The sequence below is a fragment of the Myotis yumanensis genome, unplaced genomic scaffold (assembly GCF_028538775.1).
Source record: "Myotis yumanensis isolate MYYU_CA2020_CCGP unplaced genomic scaffold, mMyoYum1.0.hap1 SCAF_15, whole genome shotgun sequence".
In the NCBI taxonomy this organism is placed as follows: domain Eukaryota; kingdom Metazoa; phylum Chordata; class Mammalia; order Chiroptera; family Vespertilionidae; genus Myotis; species Myotis yumanensis.
The window spans coordinates 14,287,096-14,311,158 of record NW_027223766.1 but is presented as its reverse complement, the minus strand read 5'-3'; the positions used below and the strand labels follow the sequence as shown (position 1 = coordinate 14,311,158).

At 42.3% G+C, this 24,063-nt stretch overlaps 1 protein-coding gene across 3 annotated transcripts in view; it reads right to left on the bottom strand.

Moving 5' to 3' along the window:
• Positions 1-24,063, bottom strand: part of JPH1 (junctophilin 1) — a 106,909-nt gene that overhangs the window by 10,193 nt on the left and 72,653 nt on the right. The window contains exons 4-6 of one of the 3 annotated variants that reach the window (XM_070391891.1): positions 17,871-18,511; positions 10,518-10,613; positions 8,046-10,073 (exon numbers count right to left, since the gene is read on the bottom strand). In XM_070391891.1, coding sequence (XP_070247992.1) covers positions 10,533-10,613; positions 17,871-18,511 — 722 coding nt within the window. In that variant the 3' untranslated portion in view covers positions 8,046-10,073; positions 10,518-10,532. Of the gene's footprint in view, positions 1-8,045; positions 10,074-10,517; positions 10,614-17,870; positions 18,512-24,063 lie in introns of those variants that run through there. The other 2 variants (XM_070391890.1, XM_070391889.1) reach the window with 2 other exon arrangements.

Here is a 24,063-nt window from a genome sequence, read left to right as displayed (position 1 = left end):
TTTAATTTTTTGAAGAACCTCCATACTATTTTCCATAGTGATTGAACCAATTTATAATCCCACCAACAATGCATGAGGGTTCCCTTTTCTCCACATCCTTGCCAATACTTGTTCTTTGTTGATTTATTGATGATAGCCATTCTGATAGGTGTAAGGTGATATATCATTGGGCTTTTAATTTGCATTTCCCTGGTGATTAGTGATGTTGAGTATCTTTTCATATGTCGATTGGCCATCTGTGTGTCCTCTTTGGAGAAATGTCTGTTCAGGTCCTTTGCCCATTTTTTAATCAAATTGATTAGTGTTTTTTTTAATTGTATGAATTCTTTGTATATTAAATCCTTATCAGATGTATCATTAACGAATATGTTTTCCCATTGAGTGGGTTGTCTTTTCATTTTTTCGATGGTTTCCTTTGCTGTGCAAAAACTCATTAGTTTGATATAGACCCATTTGTTAATTTTGTCTCCCTTGCTTGAGGAGACATACAAAAAATATTACTAAGAGTAATGTCAAAGAGTTTGTTGCTTATGTTTTATTCTAGGGAGTTTTATGGTTTCAGATCTTACATTTAAGTCTTTAATCCATTTTGAGTTTATTCTTATAAATGGTTTAAGAAAGTGACCCACATTCATTCTTTTGCATGTATCTGTCCAGTTTTCCCAACACCACTTATGGAGAGACTGTTTTTACTCCACTGTATATGCTTGCCCCCTTTGCCATAAATTAAACAAGCATACAGGCCTGGGTTTATTTCTGGGTTCTATATTCTGTTCCATTGATCTATATGCCTGTTTTTATGCCAGTACCACATGGCATAAAAAGTTGTTTTGATTACTATAGCGTTGTAGTATAGTTTGATATCAGGTAGCATGCTACCTCTAACTTTGTTCTTTCTCAATACCACTTTAACTATTTGAGGTCTTTTGTGGTTCCATAAAAAGTTTAGGATTATTTGTTCTAGTTCTGCAAAAAATACCATTGGTATTTTGATAGGGATTGCATTAAATCTGGAGATCACTTTGGGTAGTATGGACATTTTAATGATGTTAATTCTTCAATGATGAGCATGTATATCCTTTCATTTATTTTTTTTATCTTTTTCAATTTCTTTCTTCAGTGTCTTATAGTTTTTCCAGTACAGGTCTTTTATCCCCATGTTTAAGTTTATTCTTAGGTATTTTGTTCTTTTAGATGCAATTGTAAATGGGGTTGTTTTTTAAATTTCTCTTTTTGATAGTTTGTTATTGGTGTATAAAAATGCAATCAATTTCTGAATGTTAATATTGTATCCTGCTACCTTACTGAATTCATGTGCTAGTTGTAATAGCTTTTTTGGTGGATTTGTTAGGGGATATATATATATATATATATTTTCAAGTTCTCTGCAAATAATGACAGTTTTACTTCTTCCTTTCCAATTTGGATGCGCTTTTACTTCTTTTCCTTGTCTGATTGCTGTGGCTAAGACTTCCAATACTATGTTGAATAAAAGTGGTGAAAGTGTACATCCTTGTCTTGTTCCTGATCTTAAAGAAAAGATTTTTGCTTTTCCCTGTTGAGTATAATGTTAGTTGTGGATTTGTCATAAATGGCCTTTATTATGTGGGAATATGTTCTCTCTATCTCCATTTTGCTGGGAGTTTTTAATCATAAATGGATGTTGTATTTTTGTCAATCGGTTTTTCTGCATCTATTAATATGGTCATATGATTTTTGTCCTTCATTTTGTTTATGTGGTCTATCATGTTAATTGATTTTCAGATATTGAACCAACCTTGCATCTTGGGAATAAATGCCACTTGATCATGGTGTATAATCTTTTTAATGTATTGTTGGACCTGGTTTGCTAATATTTTGTTGAGGATTTCTGCATCTATATTTACCAGGGATATTGGCCTATAATTTTCTTTCATTGTAGTGTCTTTGTCTGGTTTTGGTATCATAGTAATGCCGGCCTTGTACAATGAGTTTAGGTCCCTCCCCTAGCCTACAATTTTCTGTAACAGTTTGAGAAGGATAAGTATTAATTCTTCTTTGAATGTTTGGTAAAATTCACCTGTGAAGTCATCTGGTCCAGGGCTTTTGTTTGTTGGGAAGTTTTTGATTACTGACTAAATTTCATGAGCAGTTATTGATCTTTTCAGATTTTTTGTTTCTTCCTGAATGAGCCTTGGAAAATTGTATATTTCTAGGAATTTATCTATTTCTTACAGATTGTCCAGTTTGTTGGCATATATTGTTTGTAGTATTTCCTTATATTGCTTTGTATTTCTGTCAATGTCAGTTGTCAGTTCTCCTCTTTCATTTTTGATTTTATTTATTTGGGCCATATCTATTTTTTTCTTGATGAGTCTAGTTAAGGATTTATCAATTTTGTTTATTTTTCAAAAAACCAGTTCTTGGTTTCATTGATCTTTTCTATTTTTTAAAGACTTTATTTTATTTATTTCCACTTTGATCTTTATTTTTCTTCCCTTCTATTCACTTGGGTTTTGTTCTTTTTCTAGGTCCTAGTGTAAGGTTAGATTGTTAACTCTCAAATCCCCCACTATTACTGTATTACTGCTGATCTCTCCCTTTATGTCCATAAATATTTGCTTGTTTCTTGAGGTAGGCCTGTATTGCTATACATTTGCCTATTAGAACTTCCTTGGCTGTGTCCCATAGATTTCGGGTCCATGTGTTTTCATTTTCATTTGTCCCGAGGTATCTTTTGATTTGTTCTTTGATCTGGTTGTTAACCCATTCATTGTTCAGTAGCATATTATTTAGCCTCCATGAGTTTGTGTGTTTTTTAGTTTTCTTCTTATCATTGATTTTTAGTTTCATACCATTGTGATCAGAGAAGATACTTAATATGATTAAAATCTTCTTAAATTCATTAAAACGTGTTTTGTGGCCTAGCCTGGTCTATCCTGGAAAATGTTCTATGTGCACTTGAGAAAAATGTATATTCTGCTGCTTTGGTGTGAAATGTCCTAAAAATATCAACTAAATCCGTCTGGTCTAACGTGTCATCTAAGGCCACTGTTTCCTTGTTGATTTCCCATCTGGCTGGCTGATCTATCCATTGATGTCAATGGAGCATTAAAATCCCCCACTATTACTGCTATTACTATATTACTATTGATCTCTCCCTTTATGTCCATAAATATTTGTTTTATATACAGGGTATCCCTCCCCAAAAATGTATACCCACTTTAAAAGCTGATTCAATTACATTTTCAAAATGAAATATATTTTAATAAACAGTGCCTTTATAATTATTCAAAGTGTGATCATGGTATCTCCTCTGCCAGGTAAGAAGTATTATTCAAAGTGTGTATACATTTTCTGGGGACACCCTGGTTTTAGGTGCTCCTACATTGGGTGTGTAAATGCTTATAAGAGTTATATCCTCTTGTTGGATTAATCCATTTATCATAATGAAATGCCCTTCTTTGCTTCTTGTTACAGTCTTTGTTTTAAAGTCTATTTTTTCTGACATAATACTGCTACCCCAGTGTGAGGTGAGGAAGGCCACTTGTGTGGAAAAGCATCTAGAATAGGTTCCAACCAGGCATTTGAGTTGGGTGGGGTGGAGTCTCAGGGAATCACCACAGCAGGGCCAATGATGTTAGCCAAGTTAATGGAGAGCTCAGATTTGGCATCCACCTGCCACTACAGGTTGGGGATGGAGTGGTGGGATGATGGTGGTAACTCAACAAAAGAACATTGGCATCTGTCGGCACTTTTGTCCTGGAGAGAGCTGTCCTGATCCCTACCCTCCAGCCCTCACCCTGAAGCTAATAAATTCAGTTCCTTCTCATATGACCCTGGTGCTTTTGTAGCTGCTGCCCCAGCACTGGAGCCTAGAGTGAGTGAGTTTGTGAGTGAGTGAGTCTGTGCTCAGGTTTTAAAACCTGAATGTCTAGATCTGCAGCAACCTCAGTCTCAGCCACAATCTCTGGTGGTTTTCACAACCCGATATTATGGAGGATCCTCCTCCTGGCACAGGAGCCCCAGGCAGAGGAGTCCAGTCTGGGGCAGAGACACCTCACTCCACAGGGGGTACCTCTGCAGCAAGATGTCCCTCCTAATTCTTCATCACCACACTGTTGGTGTGGGACCTGCCTGTTCCGTGTCTCTGCCCCTCCTACTAGTCTCAATGTGGCTTCTTCTGTATATCCTTAGTTATAGGAATTCTGTTTAGCTAGTCCTCAGGTGGTTTTCAACAATGGCTGTTGTATAATCTAGTTGTAATTTTGATGTGGTCATGGGAGGAAGTGGGCACAGTGTTTACCTACTCCACCATCTTGACCGGAAGTTGACATATTGTACTCTTCACCATAGTAAGTGAGCAACTTTATCAATCACTAGCTAAACAAATCTCAGGCTCTCACTTTTGTGTTAATTCTACTAACAGTTTATCAGATTTGGGATTCAAGAGAATAACAAGGAAATTTTATTGAACACAGATAAACTGTCAAAAGAACACCATATTTGGCCCTAGCCAGTTTGGCTCAGTGGATAGAGCTTTGGCCTGTGGACTGAAGGGTACTGGTTAGATTCCGGTCAAGGGCACATGCCTGGGTTGCGGGCTCGATCCCCAGTGGGGGGCATGCAGAAGGCAGCCAATCAATGATTCTTTCTCATCTTTGATGTTTCTATCCTCTCTCCTCCCTTCCTATCCGAAATTAATAAAAGTATATTTTTAAAATTGAAGAAAAGAACACCATATTTGTCTAAATCTTTTAGGTGCTATGTGTAATTCCTAGGTTAATCCTAGAGATCAATTTCAAACACACATACACACACACACACACATGCACACACACCAAGTTCATTTATAACGTGCTTACTTCAAAATACCAAGATATCCTTTGAAATGCTAAAGTTTTGTTACTATTTAGTATTTTATAAGGTTCAAAAATAAATATCATAGATAAATACATTATTAAAAGTCAAGAAATAGAAAGATTGTGGATACATTATTTAGATCTTCTAATGGACTCCACTATAGTTATAGCAACCAAATGGCATTAAGGAACTGATGGAAATGGGCTCATTCAACCCACCATGTTACTTTGAATTTCATATTTCCTACTTTTTCATGGCTGCTGACTGTGTCAGTGTGGAATAATGCTAGCCAATATATGAAATAAAAAAGCACATTTAGAGGCAAATCAAAATCACAAATTTTTATAATTTTTGGCTACAGGATCTTGGGCAAGTCACTTAATTTTCATAGGAATTGTACAAGAACTTCATGAGATATCAATGTGAAAGTTCTTTGTAAAGCAAATGTCTCATATTCTATACTGAAAAGCACACGTATCAAGAAGGAAGTCTGTGAGTGTGGTGTTTGGTTTTCACAGTGAGAAAGACTCGCTGATCAGTATTGTAGAAAGAACATCCTATGGCCGGTGGCATAATTAACCCTTATAAAGAGGCCTTTAGTGGGATCTCTATTTTTTAAAGTGTTTGAGACACTTATAGGCATTTAATATATTTTCCTAGTTCCAATTAGTAAAAGCTAACACGTACAAAGCAGTGAGTAGGTGGCAGGCACTGTACCTTGTACATAATGTAAATGAGCTTAATTTCATTCTCACAAGCAGCCTGTGAGGTAAGTGCTGTGGTCACACCCATTTTACAGAGAAAAAGCCAGGGGAACAGATTAGAGGAGGATCGACCATCAGGACCACAGCCAGAAGTCCATCCATCATTATGGCATTTATCCAAATTCATTATGTGTTATATATATATATATATATATATATATATATATATATATATACACACACACACACACACACATACACACACACACACATACATACATACATACATATATACACTAGTGGCCCGGTGCATGAAATTTGTGCACAGGGGTGGGGGTGTGTGTCCCTCAGCCTGGCCTACACCCTCTCCAATCTGGGACCCCTCAGGGGATGTCCGACTGCCGGTTTAGGCCCGATCCCTGTAGGATCGGGCCTAAACCGGCAGTCGGACATCCCTCTCGCAATCCAGGACGGCTAACTCCTAACTGCTCACCTGCCTGCCAGCCTGCTTGTCCCCAACTGCCCCCCCGGCCTTCTCACCCCCACTGCCCCCCATGCCCAGCCTGATTGCCCCAAACTGCCCCCTCGCCAGCCTGCTCACCCTCAACTGCCCCCCCCCCCCCAATGCTGGCTGCTCGCCCCAACTGCGCCCCCCGGGCCTGATTGCCCCCACCTGCCTCCCCCTCCTGGCCTGATCGCCCCTAACTGCCTCTGCCTCAGCCCCGCCACCATGGCTTTGTCCAGAAGGATGTCCGGAAGGTCTCCCGGTAGAATTAGCATATTATCCTTTTATTAGTATAGATTCTGTTATTTTCTTTTATGTCCCATTAATCTGACCCCTATAGAGGGTGTTAGAGAATACTAAAGTACTTTTCAGTACTTTTGGAGTAAGAATGAAATGTTGGACATCGTTCACAAACCTGGGATAAGCAAACACAGCCTCGTGCACTGTCCCCAGGGAGGGGCAGATTGTGCCATGTCTACAGCTCCATATGGAGTTGGAAAGTCGAGTCTACACAACTTCCCAGAGCACGAGAGAAGGGTGGCAGGTCCACAGAGTGAGAGCCCGGGAGCTTACTCATCATGACTCTTAGAACAGTGATTGCATTAAATGGGCGGACAGAATATTTTTCCAGATTCTTCCCAACCACACAGTCTTCTCCTGAGCTTTGGCTTCAACCATCATGACGTGTGGTTTGGACATGAGTCTGGAATCAATGTTTCTAGCACCCTGTGCTTTTCCCGCTGGCTCCAAAACAGTCTGTCCTGTGTTGTGTTCCTCCTAGGATTTGCTAGGAGATTCATTGTTTAAGTCGATAAATCGATTAGTAGCCAGAGGTGATCACTTTGTGCATTATTTATATGGAGGTCTCGAATATACTAGCCCCCGACAGGAGTGACAAACCTGGGAACTTAAAAGCACCCTGGCAGCTCCTGGGCCGCTGTTCCGAGGCAGCTTGGCTAGCCCAGCTCTGAGGATGGCTTCAAAGGGCGCCCAGGGGCTGGAAGGTCTAGTGACAGCAGGTTCCCTGAACTGCTCATTGGCCTAAGCTTCCAGAAGTGTGCTCAGCAGTAGGGGCCATAGCAACGTATAACTTTATTTGGGGAACAATGGTCCCAAAACTTGAGTTAATTGAAAAGTACCCATGCAGGAGGGAATTGACTCCAACTTTGAGTTTTCCTTAAAAACTTGAAATCCTTGCCCAGCTGGCATGGCTCAGTGGTTCAGCATCAGCCTATGAACCAGGAGGTCACGGTTCGATTCCCAGTCAGGACACATGCCCGGGTTGCAGGCTGGATCCCCAGTAGGAGGCATGCAGGAGGCATCCGATGGATGATTCTCATCATTGATGTTTTCATCTCTCTATCTACCTCTCCTTCCTTTCTGACATCAATAAAAACATATTAAAAAACCAAAAGAAAAAAAACTGGAAACCCCGGGTAGGGCACTAATCCAGTTAACACGTAAAACGCCCAGCCTGTTTTGTCTTCCGGATGGAAAGTACAGTGTCAGTCCCCGGTGACTGGGCACTTCACGTGTTAATGAAGGCATCAACCAGAGCAGTGAATCTTATTTTGCAAAATTACCTGGAAGGCCCGCGATGAAAGAAATGTAGAAAGAAATAACCGTGTAGTACAGCTACCTTCTGCCCCAATCCCCTCCCCCCATCATTTCTTTCTTTTTTTTTTTTTCCTTTTTTTAAAAATTTTATTTTATTTTATTTTTTTCGCTTAAAGTATTACAAAGGGTATTACATAAGTGTCCTTTTTTCCCCCCCGCCCTTGACAAACCCCTACCCTCCCTTACCCCCCAGTGTATTATGTCCATTAGTTATGCTTATATGCATGCATACAAGTCCTTCGGTTGATCTCTTACTCCCCTCCCTCCTGCCCCCATCATTTCTATTGTTAATTTCTCAGCAGCTCTTTCTTTCAGCACAGCAAAATTCCACATAACTCCAGACAGTAGTTTATGCACAAAGGAGACACACCTGTAACTTTTTAAATAACCAACATTTTTTTTTATTAGAGCAAATACAGTTGTGAAAACTGTACGTTATACATTTTGGTTTCAAGGATTATAAATAAAGGAACTCACAGGTAGGGAGTTCTTTTTTTCACAGCAAGAAACTTTAAATAAACAAAGTCATGTTTTATTAAGTACACTGGCAGACTTCATGTGCTGTCCAAAATGTAGAGTACAGTATAACAACCCATTAGAAAGAGCCTTTCATGTAAAATACAGCTGTGCACATTTTAGAAAAATACCGACAATTTGGGCTTTGTTTTAAAAAAGCTTATAAATCATACATATATTTATAAATGGAACCAACATGCTTACTGTAGAAACATATCCTTTCGTTATCTTGTTAGCCCATTATTTCAAAGCATTACACATTTTAAATAAACACTTAATAAGATTAAATATTTTATCTTTTTAGAAAATCAGCTTTCCCAGCGTAAAGAGCTAAGGGGTCAGGAAGGAGAAGTGAGAGTATTGAGAATGACACAGGAACTTAAACGTTTCTTGGGTAAAAACGTACTTCCTAAATTTCCAAGTCAAAGCAAAATGTAAAAAATAATTAAATATACAAGTTGCAATTTTCATTTGCTCTCTTTCCGCTTTCTTCTTTATTCCACATTGGTCACACCCAGGATTCTCAACATAGTGCACTTCTGCAAGAAACACCACTGGGTTACTGCCCTGCAGGTGACCAAGCACCCAGTTCACCCCTGTGCTAACATGTGAATGGTCTCTTCCGCATTGAAAGGGTAGCAAATAAGGCAAAGAGAATCGGATTAAACCATGCAGATGGTGAAAATATTCAGGAATAGCTCCCTCTCCACAATGTCATGTTTCATAGAGATCTAACAGAAACCTTTCCTCCCCTGATTTCTTCTTAAATAATTACTTTGAGAAAGACCCTGTAGTTTCTCGAAGTAGGCATGCTTCTGAGTAACAAAGAATAAATTGTAAAACAGCAAAAAAAAAAAAAAAAAAAATCAAATTATGTCAGAATAACAAAGGACGGCGAAAGACAACTACTGAAACAGAAACGTCTAAGCCTTTAAGATGTGAAATAAAATTAAAAAAGGACTTTGAAAAAACACGAAAGGCATAAAATTGAGAAGCAGTGATTTTACAAAGCTTTATGCTCTACCTGAATGTATTCAAAATTTTCAGTTGGGGGAAAGAGAAGAGCAGTTATTAATAGCATCTTGCTTAACTTTCATGGGAATTAACATAGCCACTGACAAGATTCTATTTGGTTGTAAAGTACGTCAGCAATGAAACTGAATCCTTTAGACACCGATTACTGCAACCCATGCAACATTCTGACTTCTTAGAATTCTGTTGTCTTTCAGTTTTTAGAATTTAGCACCTCCCGAGTGCATAAATAACCCATCTCAGTAACGTTAAAAATATTTAAAATGAAATTATTTCTTAGGAAGGTATAATGCTTTCAAATTGCTAACTTTTAAAGATAAACAGCCTTTCACCCAAGGTTTAGGAAGACTAAATGGCATTACAAAAATGATGTATTGTTGTCAAAATTGACACGTTTTCTCTAGACTTTTGTTGTTTCTTTTCCTTGAGATGCAACGTGGGTGTTTCATCCAGCCAGGACCGCACGTGGTAGGTGACCGTACATCATCATATTTAAATAAACAGCAAAAATAGTCGTGCACAAGCAAACGCAACGTTCTCTCCCAGAACGTTTGGGGGCGTGAAAGCAGCAGGTCATGGCATAAGACTGCTGAGTGATGCTGCTGCCTCGTTCTCGGACCGAGACGGGAGCGAGCGTTGGAAAGGCGGCGGCAGCAACACAATCCTCCGGCCGCATTCCTCGGGTCGGGTCGTTTGTTTGCCCAGCTCCCTGCTGCCAACGTCAGATGGTAAAATAGTAAGGCAGCTGTTGACTCCCATCAACAACCAAACACGCAGCTCCATACGTTTCCAGTTTAGTCACACTCTGCTAGGACAGATGGAGCAGCCAGTGCCAGGAACTTCGCCGGATGGGGCTGCTTCAGCAGATTTCAAAAAAGAAGGATTATTAAGTTTTGCGCTCCAACCCGCTGCCTGCTCCAGCTCCCAGAGGACCCCAGAGCCACACAGCCCTCCCACGGGGACCGGACAGGGCCTCTGGCCGCATTTCCCAAGGTTCCTTTCTCTCTCGAGCCCATCCTAACGGCAAGCCTCCCTCCCTGGGTCTGAGTCTGACCGGGGTGTGCCATTTAAACGGCTGATGACACCACTGGGCAGAACTGTGGGCTGAGACTACTAGTTGTCATGACTCCACCGAAGGGTCAAAACAGTTATATCATGGAGTAGCTATGTGGAATCACATTCAGGCACAGCCAAAGTTAAAGTGAAGGACAATGTGTCGTTGTTAAAAAGAATGTGAATTTGAACATGGGACAAGAATGCTATGTTTCGTGGTTTGCAATAGAAATCAAGGCTAGTCTTACCTTTCCTAACTCCAATCAAGTTAGAAAGTGAACAAAAAGAATGGCCAACCCGATATTCAACAGCATGACAAGGACAATCATGACTGAATTAGGGCCCTGGAAATAAAACAGAACAAAACAAGCATAACTTTTCCATTTTAATAGCGGCACATAAATTAGCTCACAAAAGCAATTACGAAAAATATAAAAATACCCAACACAGTTGCGGTAAAGGAGGCATGAATAATGACAGCAGTTACAAAAGGTGTAAACTAAAAATAGCAATGCCGTATTTAGACGGAGCCATCTCTGAACTTTCACTTAAAAATGAATCCTGCCTTGATCGAGTCTAAACTAGGACTGAAAAAACAACCTGCTACATTCACCTGGAAACGTTGGGCGGCAGCCTGGGAGACACAGTTCCCCTCAAAGGTTAGGAACTGCTGAGGGTTGGACAGGCACTTGTGAAGGTGCAAATCAGACAAGAAAGTTATTTCCTCAGAAAGGCAGGAGGAATGTGGGAGGGAAATCTGTAGGACAGTGAGGCCTCCCAGGAAAAACGTTGGGAAAACTCAAAATAAGGTTCTCTGACTCTTGCCTTCTCTGGGCGTCTTTTTTGGACACTATCCCGTCCTTAAAATGAAAAACTACAAGTGGGAAGCTGAACACTTTCAGACATTATTGTACAGGTTTAATTTTATTGTTTCTCTGCTCATAACCCTAACCTTTCAGAGGTCAAGTTATACTGGAGAAATTGCAGCATCCTAGTTTGATAAATTACTGCTGTAATAAATACCTCACAGCCCAAGGAACCCAAACTGGGTTGGCTTGTTTAAAAACAAACCAACCAGTTCTGGCTGGCGTGGCTCAGTTGGTTGGGTGTCATCCTGTGCACCGAATGGTTGCTGGTTCAATTCCTGGTCAGGGCACATGCCCGGGTTTCAGGCTCGATCCCTGGTAGGGGGCATGTAGGAGGGAGCCAAACTCCATGTTATTTATGCTCTCACATCGATGTCTGTCTATCTCTCTCTGTCTCTCTCTCTCTCTCAATCAGAAAACAAAAAATCCCAAAACAAAAACAAACCAGCCTTATATGACCCACCTTTTCAGATCTGCCCAAGCTTGGCCTTGTTGATTACAAAGACATGATCTTGGTATTTACTATTAAAATAGTGTCTTATTCTCCTTTAAATATATATATATATTTTATTTCAGAGAGGAAGGGAGAGGGAGAGACAGACCGAAACATCAATGAGAATCACTGATTAGCTGCCTCCTGCATCCCCCGCACTGGGGACAGAGCCCGAAACCCAGGCATGTGCCCAGCCCGGGAATTGAACCGTGACCTCCTGGTTCATAGCTCAACCACTGAGCCACACCAGCAGGCTAGTATCGTATTCTTAAATAGCATTAAAAGTGTTCTAAAACTGGTCTCATGTCTTAGGTGGGGAGGAAGTTTTGTTCTTAAAGATGAGAAAATAGTTGTACTATGTTTGACTACCCAGCGAGTCCACAATGAAACGGTTAGGCCTCAAATGTCTTGTAGTAATTTTGAGGGGCATGGGGTGAGTAAGTTTGGAACTGCCATTGGTCCAGTGCTCGTCTCGCAGGGTCTACGGCTTAGGTCACGTATCCTTCAAGGAGGTCTCCTCCCTGGAGGAGGTCAGAGTGTGTGCGTCATTTTTCTCTATTCTAATACTTCACGCTTTATTGTCATCTTTGTGAATTGAGTTCCACAGCAGCAGGGCCCTGCCTTGTTCACCACGTGCACCCACACATAGAGCTGCCCGATTCATTCAGGCAGCCAGTGTTTAATGAAAACCTCCCATCTTCTGGCACTTTTCCAAGTGACATGGATATGGTGAACAGACTAATCCCTGACATTGAAAGAACAGGGGACTAGTACAATCAGGGTGGTGAAACGGAGGAAGTAAAAATGGGTGCCCTTGCCATAGGTAGTGTTAGTTCCTAAATCCCATGGAAATGAAGGAAAAAAGAAAACATTTCCTGCAGGTCTTCCTGTGCCAGGAGTGGGCCAAGATGCCTGTGTTGATTATTTTAAAAAATTCTTCATGAGGGATTATTAGTCCCATTTTACAGAGCAGGGAGGGTGTGTTGCCCAAGGTTAACTCAGCCTGTTTGGACAAATTAGATCTAGAAGTAAACTGTGGTCTGCTTACGCCAGTGCTCGTGTCCTTTTCACTACATCCCTATGAGAGCCACAGGCCTCCGTTTGAAAATAATGACTCCCCATCGACTTCTTTTTTTTTTTTTTTTTTAAATATATTTTATTGATTTTTACAGAGAGGAAGGGAGAGAGATAGAGAGTTAGAAACATCGATGAGAGAGACATCGATCAGCTGCCTCCTGCACATCTCCCACTGGGGATGTGCCTGCAACCCAGGTACATGCCCTTGACCGGAATCGAACCTGGGACCTTTCAGTCCACAGGCCGACGCTCTATCCACTGAGCCAAACCGGTTTCGGCCCCCATCGACTTCTTTAAAATGGTATTTTCATCTGTACCCTATGCTTCTAATATCAGAAAACATCAGACTTTGGGAAGGACCCGTGTTTCTGTTAGAATACTTGTGCTGTAACCGATTAAGAGAGGACTAACCCAGGCAACTTCTCAATCACGTTGAACCTAGAACGTATCAGGTGGGAAACTCTTATGACCCAGGAGATAAAGCAGATGATCTTTTAACATCACAACAGCATGGAGATTAAGGAAATGCTATGTATATGATGAACTTTGATTAGATTTTGCTCACAAATGTGTTACCAATTTTGGGATCGTTTCCACTCTCTGGGATCAGCAGGTTTAATTCCCAATCCCCAAAGACAGGGATATGGAAGAAGAAGAGGACATTTTTCTGTTGACCATATATTTATCCTGTAATATGTTCTAATAGACACACCCACTTATCCTACCATTTACGGTGCCCTCTTTAAAGATGATTCAGTACAACCAGCAACAAAAGGTTCAACCTGCAACCAGGTTGGAAGTGAGTTCTGGGACGCTGTGTCTGAGAGGCAGACGTCAGGACGCGAGCACTGCGTTCATCAGGGTGCAAAGCTTTAAGGTGAAGTTCCATAAATATGACTGGTGGCCAGTTGTAGCTTAAAATAGCAAAATGGAAAAAAAAAATCAGTCTTGCTTTTCAAGACTGACTGGGACAGGTGTCTTGAAGGAAGCTGTTTCAGGGCAAAGTGCAAGTCCTGATTGAAAGAAAACTCCAGGCAGTTAGAAAATTAAGTGCAGGAAGTCAGAATATGGGAAGGATGGCTAACGCAAGAAATCAATCTTTTTTTTTTCCTTTTTCTTTCAAGAGACTATCAGTTCACTTAAAATGGTGAGGAATTTCCTGCTAGAGAGTATAGTTTATTAATGTTAAATGGAAAACTTCTCCAAAAACAGACCAAAGCTTAGTTTAGTATTAACAGCAAGTTTTAATTATATAGATTGACTGTTTTTTATTGTGTGTGGTTCAAACATGGCCTGACAAGTTTTTCAAACATGGTTTTCAATAGTTCAAAAGAAATAACAGTCAAATCTCAAAATGAACTTGGAAGCTGATCAGAGGGACGGCTGGGACAAAGGGCAGGCAGTTTCCAGAAGGGATCGAGATTCTTAATGAGCAGACCCCTCACCATTCTAGCTGACAAGGCTCTACAGATGCTTCTACTGTCTCCCACCCAAGTTGCCAGGTTGCAAAATCCTCAAAATGTTGCGGTATCACGTGAGTCTACACGCAACCCCTGCCCACAGGGGCCACAAAACTTCGTCAGGGGGTTACAAAGTAATCCCTGCCATGGCTCCCCCTCTCAGACTCAAGTAATTCATTTGCTCTCAGGGATTAGCCTGTGTCCCAGAAGATTTCATAGGGGGTCAATAGCCAGGATGGTCCTGAGGGTGATCAGAGAATACTGGAGGACAGCAGGTTCTCGAATAGGTCGTTTTGTTCAACATGGTTTGGTTATAAGATGGAGGAGGAAAAAAAAAATCAATTCCCGGCCAGGGCCACTGTCTGTGTGGGTTTTCCCCTACATCCCAAAGGTGTGCTCCTGAATGCATTGTTGTGTCTCCACTGTCCCCATGACAGAAGGTCATCCTGTCCAGGGTGGGTCCCGTCTTGTGCCCTGAGCTGCTGGGACAGGCTCCCGCCACCCAGGACCCTGAACTGGAATGAGTAGGTTGGAAAAGAATGATAGTACTTGTTTTTATTCATCTTTCTTACATATGTATGTAGCTCACATTTATCTCAGTGTTGAATATTAGAAGTGTTTTGGGTCTTTATTTAGAAGTTTGGTGATGGTTTTGTGACCAGAAATATGTGGGAACTTAAACTCTTGTTTTTATCCATTAGACTGTGGTGAACTGGTTTCGTTACCTGTCATTTCACTTAAAGTCGCCATTTCCAAGAACCTATCTGCGTACTGATGATGTTAAGTGAGGACTTACTGTATTTATCAACTATTTATGCTTTAGCTAGTACAGTGTTGAAGCAAATTTAATAATAGCTTTTGAGCATTCACAATGTGCTAGGTACCAGGCTAAGAACTTCATAAGTATTAGCTCATTTAATCTTCACAACAACCCTATGATAGAGGATGAAGAAACCAAGTCACCGAACAGTTAGGAAACTTGCCTCAGGCCACACAGCAGGGACCTGAACCTCGGAAGTTTGGTAGCACAGTTCACACCCTCAGCCACTAGCCTATCCTGTCTCCATAAGCTGGTTGGAATTCTAGGTCTGGTTTGGTGAGCCACCCTACACAGGGCGATTCTGACTCAAACCGGATCTGCCAGCTGCCCACAAAGAGCCCTGGCTGATTCAGTGTTGTTTTCCCTCAAATGTCTGTTTTAGTGTGAATGTTCCTATGAATTTCCAAGTTGTTATTTTATCAACCTCTTACTTATACAATCTCTTTTAATCTCAAAATTGTATTAAATTATAGTACTCCCCAGTTTTATTAATTAATTCTCACCCAAGGATATTTTTCTACTGATCTTTCAGAGAGAGTGGGAGAGAGAGGGAACGACAGAGAAATATCAATATGAGAGAAACACCATTGATTGGTTGCCTCTTGCACACGGCCTGGGCTGGGGTGGAGCCCGCAACTGAGGTATGTGCCCTTGACCTGAATTGAACCCGGGATCCTTTGGTCTGCAGGCTGACACTCTACCCACTGAGCCAAATTGGCTAGGGTCTCCCTGGTATTGCAAGTTGTTCATTGGTTAACTTGAGGGTAATTCTGTCACTTCTACATTTCTGTGAAGAAAACAGTGATCAGGGTATGAAAAACAGCTTTTGATTATTATTAGAAAAAGAAGGTTGTTAAAATCTTCCCACGAAGGTGCCAAGTCAATCCTGACTTCTGGTGCCCATGGCGGACAGAGGTGAGAGCTGCTCTGCCTCCTGGGGGTGCGGAAGGGAACCCGGGAGACCAGCCTACTGAGCTGGGAGATGCTTGGCTAACTCCAAGAATCACAATTCTGCACATGAGTCAAACAGATGCTTTTTCTAAATAAGGAGGCTATGAAGTTTATAGAGGAACTATTACAGATAGGAGCTAGGTACTCACCCGATTGTAAGACACCAGGGCATATGCTTCCCCTGGGGCAGTTCTGGAAGTCAACTGAACCCCACTTCTGGGAACCCAAAGCTACAAATGTAGGGCTTGGCAGTGTTTGAATTTCCCCCTTGTAAATCAGGCAAACTAATACTAATATAAATGTGAGGCTTTATTAATCTGCGGATAAAAATTCTGAAAGCCAAATAAGAAGTGAAATATTACATTTAACAATTTCAGTAGTGATATCATGTATATTATAGGTATATCAGGATACTGAAATATCAATGTTAAAAACTAAAAAAAAAATGCTTATTGAATAATCAGAGTCTCAAAGTTATTCTGTTTTGAAAACCATCTATCCCCATGGGGACTGACTCTCATAAAGTTAATCCAGTTAATCTGATTAATATATATACTTAGATAATTAAAAAGATGAGAATTTGAAAAAAAGGGTGGGAACCAGTGTTTACAGATATTAGCAAAGTCAACAAACCTAAGAAGTTTCAAACCTAAGTTAATTAAAAAGATGGATTTCAATTGTTTAAACCTGTGAATACATTAAACAGACAAAAGAAACTGGTGATTGTATTATATTCTTGTTTGCTAAAATATTAACCCGCACCTTTATGCAAATAGGTCTCTGAAATTACTAGTAAACATTGGGTTGGCTGTGGCTTCTACCATAAGCTAAACATGCAACACCTCTGTTCCCAAGGCATGTGATAGGTCAGTCAACTGTCTATCAGCAAGTACTCTGCTTCAGCTTTTATAGATTCTATAGAATTTGGTAAAATCCAAATTCCATTTATCATTGACAATCAAACTCATGTGATCGAGGACATATTTATCGATAACTGAAAGCTTTCTGGTTGAATAACAAAAACCTTAGCTGCTCAAGGCTGATGATAAAACCAGCATCTACCAGAAATATGAAATGTCAGGAGTACTAACACTCTGAGGGGTTAGAAGACCAAGGTCATCTTCTTAAACATTGAAACCTGGCTTTAATTAAGCAAAATCCAAACGAAATATTTATGAGAATAATTCACAACTGCTAGAAAAGATGTTCTTTTGTCTAAAGGCACTGACTGTTTTGGGGAGTCAAAAGGTGGGCGAAGAGCTTAGCAAATGGTGGTGAAGCAATTTTTCTTAGCTAGAGCTCTGAGCTTTGTAGCCATCGGGAGTCAGCTTTCGTTCTGGACTGCATGTTTGTGTCCCCCCAGAATTCAGATGATGAAATCGTAACCACCAATGTCATGCGATGGCATTTGGAGATGGGGGTCTTTGGGAGGTAGTTCGATTATGAGGGCAGAGCCCTCCTGGTGGGTTAGTGCCCTTACAAAAGAGAGGCAGAGAGAGCTTGCTTTCTCTCCCTCCCTCCGCTGGGCGAGGACACGGTGAGAAGATGGCCTGTGAATCAGGATGTGGGTTCTCACCAGACACCAAATCTCCGGGGACTCGACCTTGGAACTCCCCGCCCAATCTATGGTATTTCTGGGAGAGCGGTCCCAACTAAGACAGCTACCAGGAGTGATGCCGCCCCAGCCGGGCGTGTTTTAACCTACCTGAAGGATGTCTAAGGTGGGTGGCTGGCTGGCTGAACATGGAGGAATTTCTGTCCAGAAAGCTTTTTCCTGTCTCCAGCTACACACGGGCTCAGAGCTACTCTAAACAGCCCCTTGTGTGGCAGGACTTTTGCGAGCCTCGCTGCCATCAGGGTGCAAGTCACCCCATCTGCTCCCCGAAAAAACCAGAGTGAGGACAGGAGGGGAAAACCCATCTCGGACAACTTACTGAATTGGCTTCTTTTTCCGAAGAAGGGCACGCATCGTTGCTTGCTGGGTTCTTTGGTATGGCAAGTTCAGACTTCTTAGCTTTTGGCTCAGCTTTGCTTTCTTTGGCAACTGGTTTTGTCACAGACTTAGGGGGACTCCACTTGTTGGATGTCGGCTTGTGCACCAGCGCCGAGGAAGAGTGGCCGGATCCTTCATCTTCCCGCACGTCTTCCGGAGGGTGCTTGGGGGCGTTCAGTTTCACGTAGTAGCCGTGGTACTGAGAATGCAGCTCCCCGTTGCTGGGGTTGGGGACATGGTGGCGGCCAGAGTACTTGGAGGGAGCGGCTCCCAGCTCCTTGGAGGGAGCCTTGGCCATCAGGGGCTTGCTGACGATGGCCGTCACCTGCTCATCAGCCACACTCCTTTTGTCACGGTTGAGTCTGGCCCCTGAGCTGGGGTTCTGCTTCCTGACGGGCTGGGGGGAAGGCTGGGGGGAGTGGCTTTGTCGGGGATGCGTCTCGGGAGTGCTCGGGGGTGTCGTGCCTTTGCGGTAAAAATGAGGCGATTCCTTTGGTGAAGGGGGCTTTTCCGGTACCTTTTCTTCTGGGTTTTCTTTAGTATCGACACCTTCCTGAAATCTCTGCTTGATATAATCTGGGCCTGGTGGGGGGAAAAGTGACAACAGAAAGGAAGGTGATAAAAATGAGGCAGAAAGGTTTCGTCCTCATGGTATGCATCTACAGCCGGCCCCCAAATAACGTGGTTTCGTTCAATGCCGATGAGATGCCCTAGGAACTTAAATATCAATTAGCCTGTGGGAAAACTGGTTTCATTATAAGTCATTTCACTTAAAGTAATAGAACCTATGGATGAAGTTAAGTGAGGACTCAGCAAAAATATACGGTAAGTCAGCTTCACCTTTCTTCTTTTTCTTTTATATATACTTTTGAGGCTTTGACTAAGCACAAGCACATTTCATTTCCCAAAAGGTTACTTTTTGCTGAAAATGTGTTTTTACATGAACATATGTGGTATTTATACTATTCTGATGGCCATAGAAGTGAAACCATTGTGACTTCCCTAAATAATCGCACTGGCCGTGCCTACTCACAGAACACGGAGGCAGAATTCACGTTGATGGAGCCCTGCTGACCACACTGTGGGGATCTGAACATTCAAATTTGGTGGCATAATTAAAACACAGATCCTACACTCATATCAGTGAAACTGACTCGTGTGCTCAATATTTAATAAATTACACTGTATGAGGCGAACCTACAGATTATATATCTATTGTGTTAATCCTCACTTGATATTTTTTCCATTAATTTTTTAGAGAGTGGGAGGGAAGCGGGGAGAGAGAAACATTGATGTGAGAGACACATAGATTGGTTGCCTCCTGGACCGGGGCCAGGGAACGAACCTAAGACCCTTTGATCGCAGGCCAACACACTACCACTGGGCCACACGGACCAGGGCAACCTATTTTGAAGGATCCTCCTTCAAAGGATCGTTTCAAGTTCCTCGTTAGGAGCCACGTCTGTGGTTTAGGTTGCATTTTACAAAAGAACTCGCACAGTCCTTCCCAGCATGGGCTTGCACTGCAGGCATCAAAGTCAAGATGGGACAGTTGTCTTTGGCCCTCAGGTCTCAGGATGGTTTATAACAATCCCATGTTATTTTTACCCATGGGAATCCTTTCATTCAAAAGAGGGACTCTGGTGCATTGTTATTTTATATGGGAGGTCTGGGGGGTGGGGTGGGGAGTGAGGAGTAGAGACACAGGAAGTGCAGCACAAGATGGTACCAGTCATGAGAGTTTAAGGATGCCAGTGGTCCAGGCAGGGGACATTGCTGGGGCTCTCAGGGACAGCGCTCCAAGGCAGTTTCTTCCTGTTAGGGACTTCGCCTCTCAGCCCCTCTCCTAGAACCAGGTCACGCACATCCTCTGGCCACCACTCCACCATCAGCCACTTTGCACGTCACAAGGTGAAGCCAAGGTCACACAATGCAGTTGGTCCTCTGCTCTGCACGTGGGCAGGAGCGGACAATGTCACCTCTCCCGTGTACAAGGGAGAAACCACCCCACCAATTGCTGACTGGACTTGACCAGCTCTTGTCAACCGCACAGCATCCTCATGTTCATTTTCCTTTTGCCCCCCCACAACCCTGAGGGGCTGAAAACCAATGATCCTCATTGTTAAAAAGACATGCTGCCTATTTACACTTTCAATTGCTCTTCCCTTGGTGGTCTGAGTAATAATTTGTTAGGAGACTGCTATTTATTACACAAGGTATTTTCCAAAATTCCAAGCCTCACCAAACTCTTAGGAAGCAGGCATTATCCCGACTTTACTGATGTGGGAACAGCTGTAGCAGCTGAAAAACTAAATGTCACAGAGCCTGTATATCTGTAAGATGAGATAGAATACAATGTATAAGGTAATGTTTTAAGCCCATAAATGAGAATTCCTAAGGACCCACAATTATAATTGTATTCAGGGCAAAAACATAATAGCATTATCCCACCTTCCACCCTCCAAAGACAAATCCACCCCGGAGGGTTCGAATTTCCTGGTCCGTGTGGCCCAGAGGTAGAGCGTTGGCCTGTGCACCAAAGGGTCTCGGGCTCGTACCCTGGCCCCGGTCCAGGAGGCAACCAATCCATGTGTCTCTCACATCAATGTTTCTCTCTCCCCGCTTCCCTCCTTTCATGTCTTTTCTAAATTCAGTATAAGCACCGTCTTTTTAAAAGCTGGCAATTTTCTTTTAAAAATAAACTGTCCACACAGAGAAAGGCCTCTCGGGTGAGTGAAGAAAAAGGAGAAACTGCAGTTTCTTTTCCGAATTTGTTCTTGGTGCTGTCACAGGGACATAGCACCCTGAGGGCTGGGCTTCACCCGCAGGCTGGCCCCAGGGTTTAGAGCCCATTCGGGTCACCTCCACTGGCCGTCCACCGAGGGGCCCCTCCTCCTCCGATTGTGGAATTGTTTTTACAGAGCCTGTCCCCTGTCAAAGCAGCTGCCCACCAGGTGAGAGCTGACAGCAAGGAGGAGACAGAGGGAACACTAACAGCAACAAGAGACAGATTATTTGGGGGAGGGGACCTCAAAGTAATTCAGTCATCGTGGGTCCAAGGAAAATGTAACTCTTTTTTAAAGTCAGCACTTCAAGGAATATGCTTTAGTTATCTGGAAAAAGAGCATGAAGCTATCTTAAATACAAAGCACATTTTCAATGCTTTTTGTACATACGACTCTCTACTTTTTAAAAAAAATAAATTTTTATTGATTTCAGAGAGGAAGGGAGAGGGAGAGAGAGATAGAAACATTAATGATGAAAGATAATCATTAATCGGCTGCCTCCTGGATACCCCACACTGGGGATGGAGCTCGCAATCTGAGCATATGCCCTGACTGGGAATCGAACCATGACCTTCTGGTTCATAGATGGATGTTCAACCACTAAGCCACACTGGCTGGGCTCTCACTACTTCTTCAGTTATGTTCCATTAATAGGCCGTTGGCAATACTCTGGCCACTGGAGGAATATGTATTAATGGATTTATGAAGCTATAGTTTGGACTCCACTGAACGTACTCATTATGCTTATTAACTCTCAAATACCAGTCTAATTACTCCCTTAGATCTGTAGAAATCTGATGTGTTGCTTCTTTTGACACGATTTTTCTGTTCTAAATGTGTTAGGAAAGGCATTTCTTTTGCAATTGCTTGTGACACTCTCCCAAGACACAGTTTTCAGGCATATTCACATGTAGATTTCTCTATAGGGCTTCCAGTGAAATTCAAAATCTGTTGCGCTCCAAGAATTTACTAGAAGATGGAAGTACACTATAGTACAGGCTGTCTGATTTGAAAGAGTCCTAGCGTTACTATGCATTGAACACAGCTGGGTCAGGGACTCCATGTTCTCCACAGCTGGCTCCAGAGCTGCCGCCTCAGAGACACCTGGGGTACAACTCCCAGAGACTTAGATTTCACGAGGATGGAGTGAAGCCTAGAAATCTTGAGGTTTAACAAGTATTTCAGGAGGTTCTAACGGATCCAACCATAGGTGCTTGAAAGCAGCAAGCAAACATGTTGACCAGTGGTGGTCCTCGCTCCAGCCCTACGTGACTACATCCTGCTGGCAATGGTTCCAGTGATGCCGTCACATGGGGCCTGGGCTCTGATCGAGGAAATACAGTTAAAATCTCCAGAATAAGATCAAATGCATTTGAAACAAGACATTTAATATCAGGCAGAGGACAGATGTTGTTCCTGGACTACCCTCTTGGAAGGCACACGTTGTGTCTGCTACTTGTCTGATGTAGGAATGCATGTCAGCCTCGCCAGGCCGGCAGCGTGAAGCTGATGAGATACAGCCGTTCCTGAGAAAGCCTCGTCAGAACAGTGCCAGGGAGGGAAAGGATGGAAAGGAGGGGAAGGATGGCGGGTGCGATTGCACAAGGCGTTTTCATCTGTTTTCACAGACAGGATCTATGAATCTTATGGGTTTATCCCTGGAGGATTCCTGTTGGGAACCAGGTCACGTGCTCACTGACATACCGCACAATGTGAAACAAGGACATTCAGAAAATGCCATTCAGCACCACTGAAAGGTTGCTGGTTGCAGTGGGCAGGAAGGCTCTGAACAGCTATGGCAGATGGTAGCCGCAGGGTGCCCAGCTGGTTCTCACAGGTGAGCTTTGCGGGGCTGGCCACGGGCAGAAGCGGCACCAAGAAGATTCCCCCGAAACTAATGTCTGAAGGGCAGTGCTTGGCAGCAAAGGCTCTGTAGCATCATCAGAAGTCATGACATAGACATGAGGTCTCTCCTATGGAGACTGCCTTTCAGCAAAGCAGAACCACATGGAACAATTCTAAAAAGCTTACAGGGCTGGCAGGAGAAACACTTTTACCTGCGGTGTGGGAAGAAAACCACTTTCCGGCGGGACTTCGATCCCGTCTCTGACAAGACTGCCGCGTCTGAACACAGCCACCGCAGTCTTGTCCGCGGGACGTCCGTTCCTGTCCCTCGCACATGGCTGGCACTCAATTCACAGCTGTGCAACTGAATGAGTAAGTGGTAAGAATAACCAGAAAAACCATGAATTATTCATGACATATCAACTAGTAGATTATTCCATTTCCCATTTTCTATGAAACAGTTGGTTCAGATTTTGGCAAGTGAGTTGAGAAGTTGTCTATTCCAGAATGCTTCTCTTGTCTTAACCATAAAATCTACATATTAATGACAGGCATAGGAAATTACATAATGAATATGTGCTTTCTCTCTAAAGACTTTTTAAATTTTTATTGAATTTATTGGGGTGACACTGGTTAATAAAATTATGTAGGTTTCAGGTGTGCAGTTCTAGAATGCAGCATTTGTATACTGTATTGTGCGTTCACCAAGTCAGGTCTCCATCCATCGCTATTTATCCCCCCTTAACTCTCTTCTAACGTCCCCCTTCCCCTTTCCCTCAAGTAATCACCGTACTATTGTCTGAGTTGTTCTTTTTTTTCCCCTTAATCTCTTCACCTTTTTCACCCAGTCCCCTCTTATCATTATGTTCTATCGATGAGTCTGTTTCTATTTCATTTGTTAATTTATTTTGTTCATTATATTTCACATGTAAGTGAAATCATATGGTACTTGTCTTTCTCTGAGGGGCTTATTTCTCTTAGCATAATATTCTCCAGGTCCATCTATGCTGTTGCAAAAGGTAAGATTTCCTTCTTTTTTATGGCCGAGTAATATTCCATTGTGTAAATAAATGTACCACAGCTTTATTAATCCACTCGTCTACTGATGGGTACTTGGGCTGCTTCTAAATCTTGGCTATTGTAGGTAATGCAGTAATGAATACAGGAGTGCATATATTCTTTTGAATTAGTGTTTCGGGTTTCTGCGGATATATTTACAGAAGTGGAGTTACTAGGCCATAAGGCGGTTCTGTTTTGAATTTTTCGAGTTAGCTCCCTACTGCTTTACACAATGGCTGCATTAATTTCCTTTCCCACCAACAGTGCATGAGGGTTCCCTTTTCTCCACATCCTCACCAATACTTGTTTTTTGTTGTTTTTATTGATGATAGCCATTCTGACAGGTGTGAGGTGATAGCTCATTGTGGTTTTAACTGATGATTAGTGATGTTAAACATCTTCTCATGTCTATTGGCCATTTGTAAGTCCTCTGTGGAGGCTGGC